The sequence below is a fragment of the Pyrus communis genome, chromosome 13 (genome assembly GCF_041283825.1).
Source record: "Pyrus communis isolate YQ-2024b chromosome 13, ASM4128382v1, whole genome shotgun sequence".
Taxonomy (NCBI): Eukaryota; Viridiplantae; Streptophyta; class Magnoliopsida; order Rosales; family Rosaceae; genus Pyrus; species Pyrus communis.
Window position 1 is genome coordinate 20,723,215 of NC_142577.1, and position 18,415 is coordinate 20,741,629.

The 18,415-nt window shown below is 35.7% G+C and overlaps 2 protein-coding genes across 3 annotated transcripts; one reads left to right on the top strand and one right to left on the bottom strand.

Moving 5' to 3' along the window:
• Positions 1-6,646: 6,646 nt before the first annotated feature.
• Positions 6,647-7,333, top strand: LOC137736536 (flowering-promoting factor 1-like protein 3). The gene has a single exon (XM_068475788.2). It carries the CDS (start codon positions 6,695-6,697, stop codon positions 7,016-7,018), a length of 324 nt encoding a protein of 107 aa, XP_068331889.1. The 5' UTR covers positions 6,647-6,694; the 3' UTR covers positions 7,019-7,333.
• A 6,618-nt stretch (positions 7,334-13,951) lies between these two features.
• On the bottom strand, positions 13,952-17,995 carry LOC137737663 (vesicle-associated membrane protein 724). 2 transcript variants are annotated; one of them, XM_068477206.2, is made up of 5 exons: positions 17,574-17,995; positions 16,006-16,147; positions 15,781-15,901; positions 14,430-14,492; positions 13,952-14,334 (listed from the first exon to the last, which is right to left on the bottom strand). In XM_068477206.2, the coding sequence occupies exons 1-5, from the start codon at positions 17,761-17,763 to the stop codon at positions 14,185-14,187; spliced, it is 666 nt and encodes a 221-aa protein (XP_068333307.1). In that variant the 5' UTR covers positions 17,764-17,995; the 3' UTR covers positions 13,952-14,184. The 2 variants fall into 2 exon arrangements, with proteins under 2 accessions (XP_068333307.1, XP_088539443.1); XM_088683317.1 differs by lacking the exons at positions 13,952-14,334; positions 14,430-14,492 and adding an exon at positions 14,681-15,006 and having other exon boundaries at positions 17,574-17,990.
• Positions 17,996-18,415: the final 420 nt, after the last annotated feature.

The window sequence follows — 18,415 nt, forward strand, 5'->3', positions numbered from 1 at the left end:
GAGTACTACATATATGCATTTTTAAGATGAAGAAAGGTACTATATATATACGTTCTTAGTAATGATTCAGTTTTGTAAAAAAAAGAATCGTTTTGAAGGATGTCTTAGTTGTATCATGCAATCTGTACTCTCTTAGAATTCATATCGGAGTACAACTCCAATTTTCTTATATATCTCCTTTCTTAGTTATAGCCCAATATTTAGGTTTGAATTATTCGATCCCCTCTAGCACCTATATACTCGAATACTCTAACCTCTCTTTTATTAACTCTCTCTCTCTCTAGATTAATGGGGCAGATGACACTAGAAGTGGAGCTCATCTCAGCCAAAGGCGTCAAAGACGTCAACTTCTTTACCAAGATGTCCGTCTACGCCGTCGTCTCCGTCCTCGACGGTGACTCCCATGAACAGCAGAAAACCAAATCCTTCGTATCCCAAAACTGCGGCACTCATCCCACCTGGAATAACTTTCACATGGATTTCACCGTTGACGGGAGTCTTGCCCAGCAGAGCCGCCTCGCCCTCTCCTTCAAGCTCATCTGCAAGCGCCGCCTCGGCGACAAGTACATTGGCCAAGTGGTTGCTCCCATTAAAGAGCTCTTTGACACCATGGCCAACCCCAACTCCACCATGACGTTCGTGGCTTACCATGTTATCACAAAACCCTCGAGTAAGCCCAAAGGTGAACTCCACTTCTCATACAAGTTCTACGATAAAGTGGCGGTTTCACCGGCTGAACCGCCGTTTGCTTGGCCACAATTCCAACATGAACATACCGCACGGGGGCCACCGTATGTTCCAAGGCAACCTCAATATGAGGATACTGCACTGGCATCGCCTTATGTTCTGCCTCAAACCCAATATGAGTATACTGCAACGGCACCGCCATATCCTCCCCCACAACCCCGATATAAGTATACTCCATCTGCACCGCCACTATACGGATACACGTCCACGCCACCCCGATATCAGTTCACTGCATCTGCACCGCCACTGTATGGATAACCGTCTCCTGCCAAGAGTACCCATGCCAGCGGCAGTGCCAGGTTGCAGGTACCCGTAGGTGCAGCAACCTTATGCCCCCTAGTCAGCTGGTTCGTGGGCTAATTGGTTTACACATTGATGAGAAGAGGGATCTTGCATGAGCTTCTAAGTGAGTAAGTTGGGACTCCCCATATTGTCAAATTGATTTTATGGTGTAACCTATGGGAGAATGAATCTTGTATAGGCTTATAAGTAAGTTAGACTACTCTTCATATTACCGATTGATTTTACGGCGAAGCCTCAACTTTCTTTAAGAAGTACGCGATTAATTTGATGGTTGTTGATGTTCTTAATTTTTTGCCTATATGTGAATATGAAACTAATAAAATGGGGTTTTGTGTTCGAAGGTGAAAAACGTTAGTAATTAGGCTCTTACTAATTGGTTCAACTTTGTTTTGATATACAGGAGTTAGTAACTTCTGCTTGTTTAGTTTCCTAATTATGTCTCAATTTAAATGTTTTTAGTAGGGGTTTCGTCTAGTAGATTTGAACTCATTACTTGCTTATATATACTGCTTGATGGTGGTTGCCTTTCTGTATGCATGCTTGGGTGTATCTGGTGACGAGGTTAAACATTTGATCAACAAATGTAAGGCTGTTGTTGCTTACATGGCATAACCCTGAGCTTTGAATCAGCTTGAAAATGTTTTGAACGGCTGGGATTGAAGGGAGGGCACATGAAATATGAGGGGAGAGATGTTATAGTTTATCTAGATACATGTTTCCATTTAGGTTTTAGATTCATAGTCATTGTGAGACAGTAAAACTTAATTAGTATTTAGGGATTGGATTGGATTAGCACCGGTGGCTTCCTAAGTTGTGTTGGATTGTATAATCAGAGGCTAAAGGGTTTCGAAGAGTCTAGAACTCTATGTTGGCGTGAGGATCAAGAAATTGGCTATCAGGTTTGTTCTCTTATGAATGGAACTCTTATGACTCGAGCCACTAAACGTACACTCGAGGCCCAGAAGCATTCTTGGTTAGTTTTCGGCTCTTGGACCATGGAAGCTCAATTCTACCTTGTTCACTTTTGGTCTATAGCCCACAGTCCTTTTAACAAACAGTTCCTATAAGTACCTTAGGCTACTGAATGTCCACCAATTAATTAACAATAAGCAGGGAATATCATCAAGGGAAACATCACCTTCCATGTTTTTATTTTTATTATAACTGATATTTCTACTTTAAGTAGGATTAAGAGAAGGGGGTAGGTTTTGAATCCGAAATATAGTAGGATGTAGGTTTATTCATTAGGACAATCCACTATTTGCGTACATCTCATACTTACATAATATCTATATATATATAGTTAATACAATAAGAAGCGAAATCTAACCTTTGGAAAGATGGTTATACTGTTAAAGCGTCTAAATACATGGGCAAGGAGTTTATCAAAATATATTATGGCATTTTCGCATTTTACTTTTGTTCCCCATCATTACTAATTTTGTTCAGTCATGAGATCGAATAAATCAAAAGAAAATCAAGAGATTGAAACAAGGAGAGAGTTGTAGAAAAGAAAATGAAAACTTACATGAAATGTGATGAACATATATGATGGTAGGAGGTAAAATGACTAATAATAATAGTTCAATGGGAAAATTGGCCAAAATAAAGATTCAAGCAAATCGAAAAAGATAAGAGTTGAAGAGAAAATCGTCCAAAAACTCAAAATACAAAACATTGGAGTAAATTGCATATTCACTCAAAATTGATAGAAGCATCCTCTTCACATAACCTAACACTAGCAAACACATCTATAATAGACTTCCAACGTGATTACATCCTAAACCCCATTCAAATGTGGAATCTTTGTCTAAATTAGGGCTAAAGCATCTACTCGCATAAATTAAGTTGTGCTTTAAATTCGATCTATACATAATTTTTTTTAATACAAGAAATAGGGGTGAAATTCGAAACTAGAACCTCTGGTACAAAAGTAAAACCCTCTTAACCATAACCACAATCCCCTTGCCATCCGTACATAATGCATTCACGTGAATAACGAGAGAATATATAAGCATAGGGGCTTTTCCAAATATATTACTATATATTTAGGAGAGAACCTACATTTCTTTTAGTGATTGAGATAGGTCGTTCCTTTATTCTTTTAAAGAAGAAATTACATTAAAGGATGATATACAAATATCTTGCTTAATTAGTTAAATCGAGGACTTAAAAATTGGCTTTTCTTGAGGGACAATCACATGGACATGTTTTATACATGTCACAAGTAATAGAGCTTTCCTTACTTTATGGAGACACATGCTTAGTGTGACGATATGGAGAGCTAGGGTTAAAGCAAAACAACCATGCATGATGATGAAAAAAGCTGGTCGAGGATATATAAAAATATTCCCTAAAAATAACTTTGGAATTTCCAGGAACAAAAATGGTTTGAAGAAAAAAATAGGGATTTAGATTTGAGAGAATCATTGATATCTGAGGTGGAAATTTTCTCTGTAGACGTCATGATCTTGATGCACTCAAAATTCGATTTGGTTGCTTTGCTTTTCTCTGAAAAAACAGAAAAGGATGGTGAAGGTAACATTTTCTTGAAGTTTCTAGCAGAAGTCTTGATAAAACGCATGCATGTTGCCCGTTTGTGAAAATAAACTACATATCCTAGCAAAATGAACGTGATAAACGATTTAGAGATAACAATTTGACAACATAATAAATGCATATGGTAAGACAAACACTTCCATCAAATAAAAGTGATTATTCTGGAATATTTCAAGAATGATCAAAATGCATAGTTGTGGAAGGAATTAAAGAAAAAACACTTGAGCAAACCAGGGCCGGGCCGGTGGTCCAAACTTATGAGATTGTTGAGAGGAATTTCATGAGAGAGATGTGACAAAATTGGAAACCCAATTGGCAAAGTTCATTGTCATGAGAGGAGAAATGCTGGGTTTGGTAGGATTGGGAGGTCTGTTTCAGAGGGCCAAGTGGCTGGAGAAGGAAGAAGCAAAATTTAACAAGGGCTTGATCATAGCACTGTGGGAAAAGAGAATGTGTGTCCTAAGGGCCAGCATGCTATATGCATATATCACACCATCTCCGCTGGTTTGGTTGGGTGGGACTGGATTCTGCTGGAATCCATGGCTGCCCGTCATTTTGGAAATTTCCAAGTTCCAAGTTGTTGGTTACTCCCCCTAAGAGTCTTAAGACAAAATAACCCTAGCTAGGTACCTACGTAGCTAGCCAAAATAGAAGATGCGAAAACTATAGGGAGTCTCATTGTACTTGTTCATATCTAGAATGCTAACTCTATAACAACTTCTGAACATGAATTTTGTTTATTGTGTACAATAACAAAAAAAGAGATGAAACTATCATGGGGAACATGTACAAATTTACCATATGACCTCTTATATACTTTATAGAGTTTCTTCATAATACGAATCTTATTTGATAAATATATAGTTTTCTACATACAGAAATACTATTGCTACAATAAAACTGAATTCCTACTAAAAGGGGCTCGTATAACACACAATGCTAACCTAGTAATAACTACTACATTTCACCTAAGTGTGCTGGCATGCAATGCATAAGATCATAAATATAAGGACTTTAAGTAATGTTTTTCAATAAGAAATATTATAAAAATTGGAGGCAAATTGATGGGGCAAGTAGTCAACAGTTAGGCAGATAACACTACTGCAATCCGCATGCTTTGGCTAGTGGGAGCTGGGGGGATTCACATTGGTCACCTTTCTACAGATAGTGAATTACCATGGTACTCCCAAATATCCTGCTCTCCAAGACTCCAACAACTAGACTTTAGAATCCTTTTCATTTTGGTCCCATCATTCACAGCTCATATCTTTTGCCACAACCATTCACATCCTTTGAAAAAGACATTAAACTTTTTATATCTGTACAAGCCGTTGAGCATCTCAATTTTTTCCTCTCAGAAATTTTATTCCACGGTCATCCAACTACTATATTGAAACCGAGCGACACTTCATTCTATTATTCTACTTGAGATGATATTTCAAAAACATATAAAATTATACCTTTCATGTATATGAATGTGACAATTAATTCAACTATGAATATTTATACTCTTGTCTCATTGTATTATCTAATGACATTAATTAGTTGTTTATATTGTGTCGAACTATATAAATCGATCGATCAATATGCAATAATCTAAAATCACTAATCAAGTGGCTACACAGGTCTTGAGAGAGCATCAAATAAATCGTGTCACATTCAATGTCTTTAAAAATGGAGTATAAGTGTTACAACGAAAATTTCACCTAAAACTCAAAACATTCCACTTAAAGGTATATAAGGTAGCGTACATACCTAAGTGAATATTACATCATGCATGAACTCTCCCTCAAGACTCATCAACATCCAATCACCTTTAGCCGACCCCAGGACCTTAAATACCAAATTCAAAAGAATTTTAAGCTAAAATATCATATTTTTAAAGGAAAACTAATGAAAATGGTTTGAAAACTTTGAGTTTTAACGATCAGGATTGACTTTTTGTTAAAGCTAAAATATCATATTTTTAGTGTAAAAATTTAGTTTTTCGTTAAAGTGAATAGTACTAAGAATTTTTCACTACGTTATGTATTTTTAATTAGTTTAGGTACTAGTTGAAAAGTCAAATTAATTTGTTAGTGAAAATGACGATAACGTCCAACCCTACAATCATAATTCATAGTCATTAACCTTCCCAATGAACTGTGACAAACGTGCAACTATGTAAGACTATTTTTAGAAGGAAAATTTGTCACGACGTTAGCCGCTTTAGGGCATAGGGTTTAGTTCTAAGATTTTGGGCGCCCAAGGACATTCTATAACCCTAAACCGAAAATGATCAACCCCAAACCTTAATGGACCTTCTAAAACCTTAAACCCTCAAAGTCAACCCCGGACTTTAAGGGACCTTATGAAATTCTAAAAGAAATAAACTTGAGAAAAAATGGTAATTGCCCATGTCTTTTATTTCGTCATAGGTTCACTTGCAATAAACTTTGTGGCTTATCCTTAAATATTTAATTGGCCTTTGATATTTTTCCTTGAATATAGTATTTTTCCTTAAAACTTATGTTCAACTTGATATTTAATAATCTACCTTACAAAATTGGCATGTTAATCTGCAGCATACAAATATATACATCCATATAATAATTTATGCCCTCAAAACCACAAAGTTCAAATCATGATCATTTTCAATTAGTCATTTGGTCTAGCTAGCTAATAAGCTTTCTCGAGAATAAGTCTCCATCCTAATTATATTTTTTTCACAAACAAAACAAAGATTCCCAGTGTGGGGTTAAAGCCTTAGGGAGAAAATAAAAAATTTAAGGAAAATAAAAACAAGGATTCTCCTATCGGATATATGATATGCCCATAGGTGATTGCTACTGGTCCATGGCTGCATGTCCCAAACACCATGACCCTTGTTGTATCCTTACTAAGACTACCCCGCAATCAAGTGGACGCCACCTTACCCTACTATACCCGCATCCAAACATGCCCATAATTTCATTTCTCCAAAATTTAACCTGACGACATTTCATTTTACCTATAAAAACACATACCCAACATCATACAAACAACGCATTCTCACTCCTCCCTACGAGCTTTTGCCTGCAGTTGTTTAACCTTCTCATCACAAAACATGTCTGGGGTTTGGGTTTTCAAGAATGGCGTCGTCCGGTTGGTGGACGGGGCGGATTCCTTGCAAGGCTCCAACTCTCGGCCACGCAAGGTGCTCGTCCACACTCCAACTGACGAGGTCATCAGCTCTTATGCCGTGCTCGAACGCAAGCTGTACTCACTCGGTTGGGAGAGATACTATGACGATCCAGACCTTCTTCAGTTCCACAAACGATCCACCGTCCATCTCATCTCTCTCCCCAAGGATTTCAACAAGTTCAAGTCCATGCACATGTATGACATTGTTGTTAAAAATCGCAATGTGTTTGAAGTGAGGGACACGTAGTCCTTGGACTAGTTTGTGCAGCGTGCTGGATGTATTTGTGATGACTTTGATTCTGTGCTAATTTGTGTGTGTTTGTAAGTTTTTGGTTTGGAGCTTACTTTTGAATATTGGTTTAGTTTGGATTGGTTTAGGGTTTAGGGAAAGCTAAGTAAGTAAAGTAGTTTAAGGGTGTGTTTGGTGATTGATTGTTACGTTGGGTAATATTACAGTTTGTACAAATTGTTATTATGTATCGTTGTGCAATGAAAATTGGGTCTCGACTCTTGCGTTGTGTTCTTTGTTCCACAGCCTCTTGTTTTCTTCGAGAAGATCAAAAGACAGCAGTTTCACTCCCTTTATATTAAATCTCTACCAAAAAGAGAGGCGAATTTCGTAATGTTTTTAGAGAGGTAAATTCCACAGAAGTTTTGGTCTACCTTGGTCACTCCCTGCAATCTTTCGAAGTTTGCATGGAATTATGATTTTCGGTCTCTCTTGATCGTTCTGGCTCTGGTTATGGCAGGAGGTTTGGTTGTAATTTTCTCTTTTCTTACCTAAACCCTAATAAATTGTAATGTACAAGGAGCTTGTAGATTAATAGCATTTATCCTTCCCATAATATTGATCGTGCATAAAAAAGATCCATTTCAATCCAAAATATTCGAAATGATTAATTATAGGTCTCACAAATGTCTTGTGGATGAAAAAGATTGATCTAAATGATTGGAAGTGAGTGGAATTTTGAATTCACAAGTGATGTGGAATTTCCATATGGCATATATATCTAGTATTCTTGGCTTTTGATGGTGTCTTGTTGACGTGGAATATGAGAGAAAGGGGCAACGACACGTCGCTTAATTTGCTTTGTATGCTTTCAAGGTATGTTGGGTGTGTCAAGATTTTTCATTTATTCATCAATAATGCTATTCTTACCATATTTTTGTAACACAATTGTATACCACCTTAGCATGTGGACAACTACATCATCTAAATTAATTAGCATTTAATTTCAAAATGTTAATCAATAATTAATAAAAAGATTGTTAATTAAATGATAATTGTGGTATACGAGGAGTCTCATTCTTCCACATAAGATTATTTAAGTGTTTTAATTAATAAAAATATTGAAATTAAATGATGTAGCTTGTCCAACTCATCTGCGACCTAAGATGGTAAATAAATGTGGTATAAAATTGTGGTAAGAATATCATTAATACAACAATATATTTATATTAATTAGGAGAAAACACATAAAGCTAAATTATAAGACTATATTTTAAAGAGAAACAAATTTTTTTATTTATTTTATAGAGGAACAAAACTTATTCATTGTTTATTTTAATTGGCTTTACATTTTCAATTTTACCTCTTTATGTTTAAAGATGGATTTTTTGTCTCCTTATATCTCTTCTCTTTTTTCTTCGGTACTCCCTATTTTATTCCCTCCTTGCAACCTCTCTCTCCACTACTTCTTCATACTTCTCTTGCTCCTCCTCTTCTCTCTCGTAATATTCCCTAGATTTATGAGAACCATTGATATTTTTAATTTTATTCTAGTTTTTTTATTTTTTATTTTTTTTTATTTTTTTTGAGGTTTTGATGATTTGGATGCATGAATTTTGAAACTGATCTTGCAGAAATGTTAGAATTTTGAAACTAAATTTGCAAAATTGTTGGAATTTTGAAACTATTCTTACAGAAGTGATGAAATTTTGAAATTGGTCCTGTAGAAGTGTAGGAATTTTGAATGATCTTACATAATTGCTTAATTTTGAAACTAATCTTGCACAAGTGCATGAATTGTGAAACTAATCTTGCACAAGTGCATGATTGTGAAACTGATATTGCAGAAGTGCATAAATTGTGAAATTGATTTTCTAGAAGTGCGTGAATAGTGAAACTGATATTGCAAAAGTTCATAAATTGTGAAACCAATCTTACACAAGTGCATGAATTGTGAAACTGATCTTGTATGAGTTAGTTTTTATGGATCTAAAATCAGTTTGAAGTTTCTATAGATGGTGTAGTTTAGGACAAATCTATTGGGGGCACGGCTAAAATTTTGAATTTTTTGTTTTCTTTTTTTAGTCTAGGTTTGTTAAGGTTTGGGCTTTTGTCTCTTCTTGAAATGATTCAAAACTAGTGGAGTTTTATGAAATATATTTTATATTTTTGTCCCCATAGGTAAAAAGCTTCATATCAATTAATGCCTAAGAGACTTAAACCAACCCACATATGAGTCAGCTATAATAATTTAGTTAGAATTCGCTTTCAAAAAAAATCAAATTTAAAACTTATAACTTATAAGAAAAACATCAATAGCTATAATATTAGGGAATTATTTGGCACTACAATACTTCAAGTTTTCTATAGTTTAAAAGGAAAAATACACATATAAATTATGAGCAATAAATTTTTTATAATGCCAATAATAATGCCCTAAGTTTAAACGGCACATGTGTCAAGATTTTAGATGCATGGGTTCTATAAAATACACATGGGAGTTTCATCATGACAAAGTTTGGTGTAACTAAATATAATTTTATTAATCTCGATGTACGACTAGTGGACCCAATATCATTCGGCTAGGCCAATCATTTGCTTTGCTTACCAACAACGTGGTTCCGCCACGTGTTCATATACAAGTGGCGGGGTCTATCCTATCAGTAAAATGCATTCAAAATGCCGAAACTGCCCCTATGAACACCTAACAAGTGAAGGCAAATTATGGGGTTTTCCTAGCCCAAAAGTGGAATAATATAGCCAGGCAGGCATGCAAGCTAGCAAGCCGCATATTTTGGGTGACAAAACTAAGATTTTTCTTGAAATATCCTGACTTTATCTGAATAAATGGTAATCAACTTTTACTCGAAACCGAAAATTTTGCCAAATATGGAAATATACAACTTTGTCAAATACCCAAAAAAAATTGTTTTGAGTTTTGACTTAGGGAAATATATAAGGAAAACTAACGAAAAGTTCAAAAAAACTTTAGTTTTAATGAAAAATGACGAATAAAGGTGTAGTGAAAAGTGCTAGAGAAAGATAAAAATGTGGTTTTTCGTTAAAAATGAACAATATCATAAGTGTTTCGTTAAAACTCTCAAATATACAAGCAAAGATGTTATTAATTTGAATTTCTTTGAGGCATCATGTTGTTATTTATTCAATTTGAATGTCTTTTATCAAAGACAGTAACATTGAAACGCTAGATTTACATTGAAGTTTACCCTAATGACCGTTCATCTCGTAAATATAGCGATAAGTATATACCCCTATATCTTCATTAATCACCAAGTTAGAATTGTTTCATTAAGTAATTTTTCATAACCAAGTTTGAATTGTTTCATTCACTAATTTTGTTCATTGACTAATCACATAACAGTGTTTTATCTATTTAAATCTCGGCTAATATAATCAAAACGTCATTATTTATAATGTACATACAAGATACTAATGTACAATGCACATGTCATTTAGGATTAAATTTTAGGGTTCGGCATTATGATCAGCACGTCCAAAGTGTAGATTAGGGTTTGGCATTATTATTTTTTTCTCTTTAGGATATTCTAAATAGTTTCCCGAGAAATATGAAGCACATGCATGCATGAATGAATTCAAAGATTTTGGAGCCATCATCAAGCTGCCATGCATGGAGCGTGTCCAAGCAACATGTGCTATAAAGAAAGGCTATGGAGGAAAGAGATCTCCTGATAAGTATCCTAAGAGCAACTCCATCCTTTAGGTTTAGGGCGATAATTGTTCGGGCTACTGGACAATTGGTAATTATTATCTTAGTCAACAGTAATTGACCATAAAGAAAGGCTATGGAGGAAAGAGATCTCCTGATAAGTATCCTAAGAGCAACTCCATCCTTTAGGTTTAGGGCGATAATTGTTCGGGCTACTGGACAATTGGTAATTATTATCTTAGTCAACAGTAATTGGCCGAGTGCATCTTCATCCTGTAAATAAATTGCTCAAACAATTGTCATTAAAAAATTAATATTACGCTTAATTTCGAATAAGACTTGTAACACGTCATGTCATCTGTTATTACCCGAAATTACATTTTCCGTGACATCATCCTAACGTCAGACTGTCTCAAGCGATGGGTTGGGCGATTGGGGCCCGATCCTTCTCTTTTTCCCTGTAGCCCGACTAATTGCACATGTACTGGGGCTCATTTTGTTGGTTTTCGTGAATTACATCATCCAATTTTTTCTGGCAATTGGAAGGCGTAGAGTTGCTCTAAAACGAAAGGACTGAGGCGCTAAAAACTCATGTGGATAAGAATATATCAGCATGTGTCTATATAAAAACTCATAATTCATCATAATATTGTAGGTATATATGCCCATCCCTTGTTTGAATGGGGTACAATCACTTTTCGTCGAGCGGTCAGTTCCTTTAAATCAATGGCCTTCTCAACAGTGCCAAAGGGCAATAATAATCGAACAAACCAAAAACCAACTGAGAATAAAGATCGATATATAATATATATATACACATATTTGATGGAGAAGAGCCAGCAATATTGGAGCTCTTTGTTTCTCTTTTTATACTACGTATATTATATATCCACTGATTATCCACAAATGATGGAGCAAGAGAGATCCTATTTGTCTTTTATGAGTTTGATTTTGACGGCAAGATCAGAGCTTTTGTCATGTCAATGCCATTCAAACCAATTTCATATGAATTGTCAAATAGTTGTTAGAAGATATTATCAATGAATTTACAGAGTCATATGTAACTCCATGCCCACTCGGGACTACGTATCGGTATTGAATATATTATCCTTTTGGCTAGAGAAGCAGGGGTGAAGAAAAAAAGAAGAAGTGAGAGTCTGAAATTGTATTGAAATTCAACTTTAAAACTAAAAATCCTCTTACGTAATTATTATGGTTTGGCCAAATCATTACTGACATTGTTCAATTATATTCACGATTTTGATCCTAACTAAATCAAGCCGAAATGTTCCCCCAGTTCTGAGAAATGTTTTCTTTTTTGCTACTTTGTAAGGGAGTTAAATACTTTTTATCGAATACAAGTAATATTCTACATTAATATACCTTAAAGAAAGAATTTAAATTGAGAAAGCAATCAATTAAAGATGAAGATCCTAAGAGTCATATTAATTAATCACTTACAAAAAAAAATGGAATATTTAACCTAGTTTAATTCTAACTCGTTTGTTGACCACGTGACAAAAAAAAAATTCAAAAAGAAGACCAAATAACTCTATGATTGGTGAGCCAAAAATGATTAAATAATGTAATGACAAATGTATGTTGTTATCAGTCACATGATAATATTAATATATACAAATTCTATGATTTTCTAGTGGAACCCTAAACCCTAATCCACCAAAAAGGAACCCTAGCCAGCTCTAATTTCCAATTGATTGGGAAGACCATTGGGACGATGTATAAACTTCAGTTTAATTAGTCTAAGCACGCCATTCGTACTATTATAATTTATTTGTTACTTTTCTAAAAGTTCTGTTCTAGGGTTTGAAATTATGTGGCTCAGCGTTAGGTTTTTCAAACTATGTAACTGTTGCTTCTGCTGCGCCTACCTTAATTTCATGGGACTAGTCTTTTGGGAAATAATTTCATGGAACTAGTTGGACTTGGACTCTCATGCTGCACTTAAAGGTCGGTGCATTAAGGCAAAAAAATATTGAAGTTGTTCAGCAAGTTTGGCAGGCTATGACTTGTGATGCTTCTAAATGATTATTAAAACTGCAGGGAATAATGTGTCGGAAGTGCACCGAAAGATGACCATGGGAGGTAGAGTACAGGGACATCCAATTGAAAAGTTCGGGCTCATTTGATAACCAGATCGCTTTTATTTTTTATTTTTTTCAGTATACAGAGAGAGTACGAGGAAAAACATATCCTTCAGTTTTCGGAAGAAAATTACCACAAGTGGCCTAAGCACGTAGTTTAGACCGTTTACGTTCTCCTAGAAAATCAAGGTTTAAAAAAATTATGATCATTCACTATTTGATTTTAATCTAACAGTAAAGGAAAAAAAATAAAACAACAAAAGTTAAATAATTACTCACTGTTAAATAAGATTGAAAGGTGAGTGACTATAATTACCCTGGTATATAGGAGAGCAAGACTGCTCATATAAATTCTCCTGGTTTGCATGGCGTGTAGAGTAGAGTATGACAAGTTCACATTTAAACAGTCAACTTAGGGCCACATGTATTGGCTGATTTGGTATTTATGTGCTTTGAAAAAAAAAACTGCTTCTGCTTCTACTATGCTGTGAGAATAAGCTCATTTTTGCTGCTTCACGTTTTCAACTTTTTTTCACCTAAAACTGTGAAAATAAATTGTTTTTAAGTGTTTACCAAACACTTTTTCAGCTTAACTTTTTTTTTTTTTTTTTTATACCTACTTTTTATAAAAGCACATCAGTACCAAATCAATACATAATATCGTTACTCATTAGAGGCACATTCGACATTAGCTGAAAAAAGGCAAGGAATTTGTAGCTAAAATGGCTTACAACATTTACTCGTGTACTCGAGCTCTATGTTCCATTCTCGTAGCCCAAATATTTGTTTGTGTCAAAAAATTTAAAAAACTAGCTGAAGAGTATCTGTCTTGCTTAGTACCGATAATATCCAACACATGCAGAAGGAAGACATCATTTGACAGCATATGAACATCTAGTATTCAGAATAGTAGATATTCAGAATAGTAGCGTTGAGCTTTGATGAAATTAAGGTTCCACCACAAAACCAATTGACAATATAAGAAGTAGCCCAAGATCATATGAGCATATAACAAACCTTGTCCCTCACCTATGTGAGACAACTCTCAACAAGCTTCTCGACCCTTTGCCTAAGGATTAGTCAGTTCTATTTAAGTTTCTTTTGGAACATATTAGGAATCTCCTGATCTTATCAATCACGTAAGATTCAGAAACGAAAAAATTAATCACCAAAACCTTGTCTGCATTGTTGCCATATTAAAATAAAAATCTAGAAAACATATATAATGAACAATTTGATAAAGCCAAATGTAAGAATTCTCTCTCTCACGCTATCCCCTCGCCTGCCCCCGTCCTGCCTCTCCCTCTCCTTCGCCCTCCATGTTCAACACAATCTGTTGAAATGAAGCTCATGTATCGCATAATTCGAAAGCATTGCTTTGTGCCTAAATACTACTAGTTCGTGCAGTCAAATCCATGGCAAATAGAAAGCCAGATTACCAAGACCAGAAGTACGAGGATTCCGAAAACGACCAACTTTATCTTCATGTTTTGATACCACATTTTCCTTCTTATTTGTGTTCCCTTATTTTTGTAATCTTGGGCCTGAAAAATGCAACAAGCAAACTTATTCAGCACTTAACTAAGGGGTTAATACAGAAGACAGATAAAAGGGCAGGGTTGATCTTGCCTCCGCTTACCTGAGAACGAAGATCTTCAGTCTTGTCAACAAGAACAGTCAGGTTTTCCCCTCTATCGATAGCCTGAAAAGCATGTGTAGGTGGAATAAGCATGAAATGCAATATCTACGGCCTGGTTAATTGGTGTAACGAATCATATAATGCAAGGTTTATACATCCCAGATGGTGACCGCGAGAAGACGTACTGGGCTAATCTTACTAGAATGAATAAACAAAGTTGTAACGAGAAGCTCTTTCTGTTCAAGTGTCTATTGGGATTGACAACCAAGAGTTACTTTACTCAACTGTGGTAATTTGTACAATGAGAAACCATATGCCTAGTAGACAGAACAATGAATTCGTACTTAACGCTAGTAGCATGGGGCTACCTTGTTTGCAAACAAGTAAAGTACTCCAACCACCAATACAGTACAGTAAAAATCAGGGACCTCCCACACGATTCGAATAATTTTATATACTCGAGTAAATTTTAAAAGCTGACATAACAGAGTAATAATACATATAGCACCACAGCCAGCAATGAGCAATGTAAATCACGACAGAAGCCCCCGTACGCCATTCTAACAGTCCATAACACCTGTGAATTACAAAATCACAATCAGAGAGGGACAAACAAACCAGCAAGGTCTCCTTGCTTTATATCTTTCTGATCCTTCTTAGTTTGGGACTCCTCTGCTTTAGGGATTAGGAACTATATCTGAAATTTTTTTTACTTCCTCTAAGGAAAAGCTTGCCACTTGGATTGAAACGCAAATCATTCCCTTGCCAAAAGAATTAAGAAAATAATACTCTTCAAAAGATTCTCCATGCATTTTTACTCTCTAAAGCTATGGATTTGCCATTTTTGATGACCACCACCCGCCTTGGCAAACCCCAGCACCAACATTACCACACCACCACCATTAATAAGTCACACATTCATGATGGAGCCATTTGACACATCCACTATGAGGTCACATCTCTTCCTATTACTAATAACTGCTAGTTGTTAGATTTTATCCATCATTAGATTTTCATAAATTTTTGAAAAGCTAAGTTCAACAACTTACTTGATTAAGGGCAACTTAGAAATTTTTTTAGTCCCACTTAGTGAGGACCAATGTGTCTTTCATGTACAAATGTTGAGGGAGGTCTAAGTAGACTTTGGAAAGACGGGATGTACGTGTTTGCTATTTAAAAAAAAACAGAAAAAACGAAAAAAAAAAAAAAAAAAAACAAGAAGACAAAAAACAAACTTCTGGCAGAAACATCACTAATTAGACCTGTGTGATGCAGATGGTATATCAATAACTAAAAGCATTCCTACTTTGACACTGAACAGATGCACTATATCTGAGAAAAGAAACCATACCTTATCAATATTCTCTAACATTATACTTTTAACTTCTGAAACTTGCGCCTTCACTTTCAATAGTTTTTCAATCTCTTCTGCATGATCAATTATATATTTCATGTGCTCTTTCATAACTGGTCTGTAATTTTCAAAATCATCTCAGTTTCCATTTGGACAGAAATTTGTTCTCAAAAGAATAGAGTTACTTGAACATAATCTATCATGATTCATGAATGAACATACCCGAATTCCTTGTTAAGACTTTTGGCAATAGCCGTATCTGCTTTACCACCCCCATATCTTTTTCTGAAGTCAGCTCTCACTCTTTCTAAAAATGCAATAGATATCTGCTTGCCAACAGAGTCTTTGGCAACAACACAGTATGCTGCAAATTCCATAAAACACGGATAAGAGGTCTGACACCAAAAAACTTCCCCCTAAAAAAACTCTCAGATTCAAAGTACTTTGATTTGGGCACACACATAGATGCATCAACAGACTACAGAAAATAACAGATTGTACAACTAATTCGTTAACATCCAGTTCATACAGAAACTAAGACTATCTCGAGCATATTGTCAAGGTTAAAACTGATAAACTTTTAAAGCTATATACAACATTTATTGAATTGGACATTTGTATGCAAATAGTACTAGCATGAAACATAATAAAATAAACATATAGCTATTGAAATGGTTCAACCCCAAGCTTGTGCTTTGCTTTATCTTAGATGAACTCACAGGTCATCTCTGTGGCCAACTGATAGGCACAAATAGACATTTTTTTTTGCCCTTTTAGTTAAAGAAGGCCAAAAGCCTGGAGCTGAGAGTCGAACTCCCAGCGTGGGTGTGCCTAACAGCTCTTAACAACTAAGCTATGAGCCTCCATGAACTGATGCTAAATTTGATTTGGGTCATATAATAGCTATCTATTTCCATAAAGTGAGGGATCCAAAATATGGGGCAGTCAATTAAATTATGGGTTGCATCCTAAAGAATGCATGGTGTAAGTACAGGCTCTACTATTAAATGAACACAATCTAAGAAATGCGATACCAATCCATGGAGACTAAGAAGTTTGTTTGTTTTCTCTTCATAGTGAACTAGAGAATTCAAAACACCATTTGAATTTTCAGCATCTAAACGCGGAAGAGCGTTGATCACATTTACTATTATTCAAATGGTATTTAAAGTGCTTCCTTCTTCTTCATCTCATAATTATGTAAATTATTTCATCAAGTTCCTTCCTTTTCAACAATTCAACCAAATCTACTCACCAAAATTCACCTGATTTCCAAGCCTAGTCAATATTAGCTAAATGCCAAGTCTTCTAACTGTCGAAAGCCCAAACAAAACAAAAACAAAACGAGACTCAAAAATTTAACTTCTTTCCCTTTTTCAAAAATTTTCTCAGCAACCATACTGAAGAAAGTTGAGGTTTTACCATAAAACCAATTGACAATTAGGAAGCAGCCCAATTACTTATAGCTATAAGCACATGCAAGGTCCCTTCTTTCCCCGTCGTGGGATTCATACTCAATACAAACAGTTTAAAAGACTCGAACTTTACCAAAGGCTCCGAAAACCAAGCAAACCCTAGTTCAAAAAGCACACTAATTTCCAACTTCCCACTACAAACCAATCAAATCCCAGATCATAAATCCTCACATTTCTCTCTTTCACATTAGATCCAGCTACTCCGGCATGCAATTCAAGCTCCCGGACTGTTTGTTTTCCCGGAAAACAAAAGAAAATCGTACAGAAACAGAAAGCAAAGAGATCAGCCAGCTGGAATCGAATAGAACTACGCACCGTATCCATCCTCCACGAGGAAATTGAAGGTGTGGTGATCGCAGCTGTAGGTGAACTTGTTGTTGGAGGAAGGAAGCTTCTGGAGACACTGCGCCGCAATCGCGGGGAAGTTGCCGGTAAACTGGGTGTACTCCGACAAGATCATCGTACCTCGGGCCACGAAGCTGTAGATGAACGATTCCTGAGTCATTTCCGAGTTGGCGAGTCAGCTGGCTCGGAGGTGTGGAAGCAGCAGTAGCAGACAAAATCGAAGGCTCTGGTTGGTCTTTGTTTCTTTGTTATGAAGTAAGAACTTTTGCTTTCGGGGTTTATGATGCTTAATTAATTATGCTTAACGTTCATCATTAAGTCACTAAAACAGTGGAGTCTGGAATTAATTATTATTTTAATTGAGTTTAGTGGACAGCGATTCGTTCCTGAGCGATTCAAAACTGTTTTGAGAAAATGCTTTTTGTTGGACTGAAAGTCGTAAGGCGTCTCTCTGCTTTGACCGGTGTAGAGTGTAATGACGGTAATGCCCCTATTTAGCCGCAAGGGCGCTGTTATACAATTGGCGATCCAGGTCCGCAGAGGAGCGTATTCTTGGAAATACAACCGATTACTAAATGAAAAAACAGCCGGCGGCTGCGTTGTCCGCACAAGTAGCGTTTGCAGTTTTCCGTCGCCTTTCAATATTTTCAACTTTGGCTACTCGATCGTCGTGAAAAAATGTTGGCCATCCTCGACCGAATGAGAATTAGGTAATTCGTCATAACCTTATAGTTTTTTAAAAAATTAATATTTTAATAAACAATGTCAGATCATATTTTTTACCATCTCCAACCAATGGGTCAAAGGGTCAT

What these genes read in the sequence shown, in the direction of transcription:
- LOC137737663 (XM_068477206.2), bottom strand. Translation starts at nt 17,763, where the DNA reads ATGACTCAGGAATCGTTCATCTACAGCTTCGTGGCCCGAGGTACGATG. An exon ending in TGTTAGAGAATATTGATAAG is followed by an intron (nt 14,493 to 15,780) that starts GTATGGTTTCTT and finishes CATGCTTTTCAG; the next exon opens with GCTATCGATAGAGGGGAAAA. An exon ending in CTGAAGATCTTCGTTCTCAG is followed by an intron (nt 14,335 to 14,429) that starts GTAAGCGGAGGC and finishes TGCATTTTTCAG; the next exon opens with GCCCAAGATTACAAAAATAA.
- LOC137736536 (XM_068475788.2), top strand. Translation starts at nt 6,695, where the DNA reads ATGTCTGGGGTTTGGGTTTTCAAGAATGGCGTCGTCCGGTTGGTGGAC.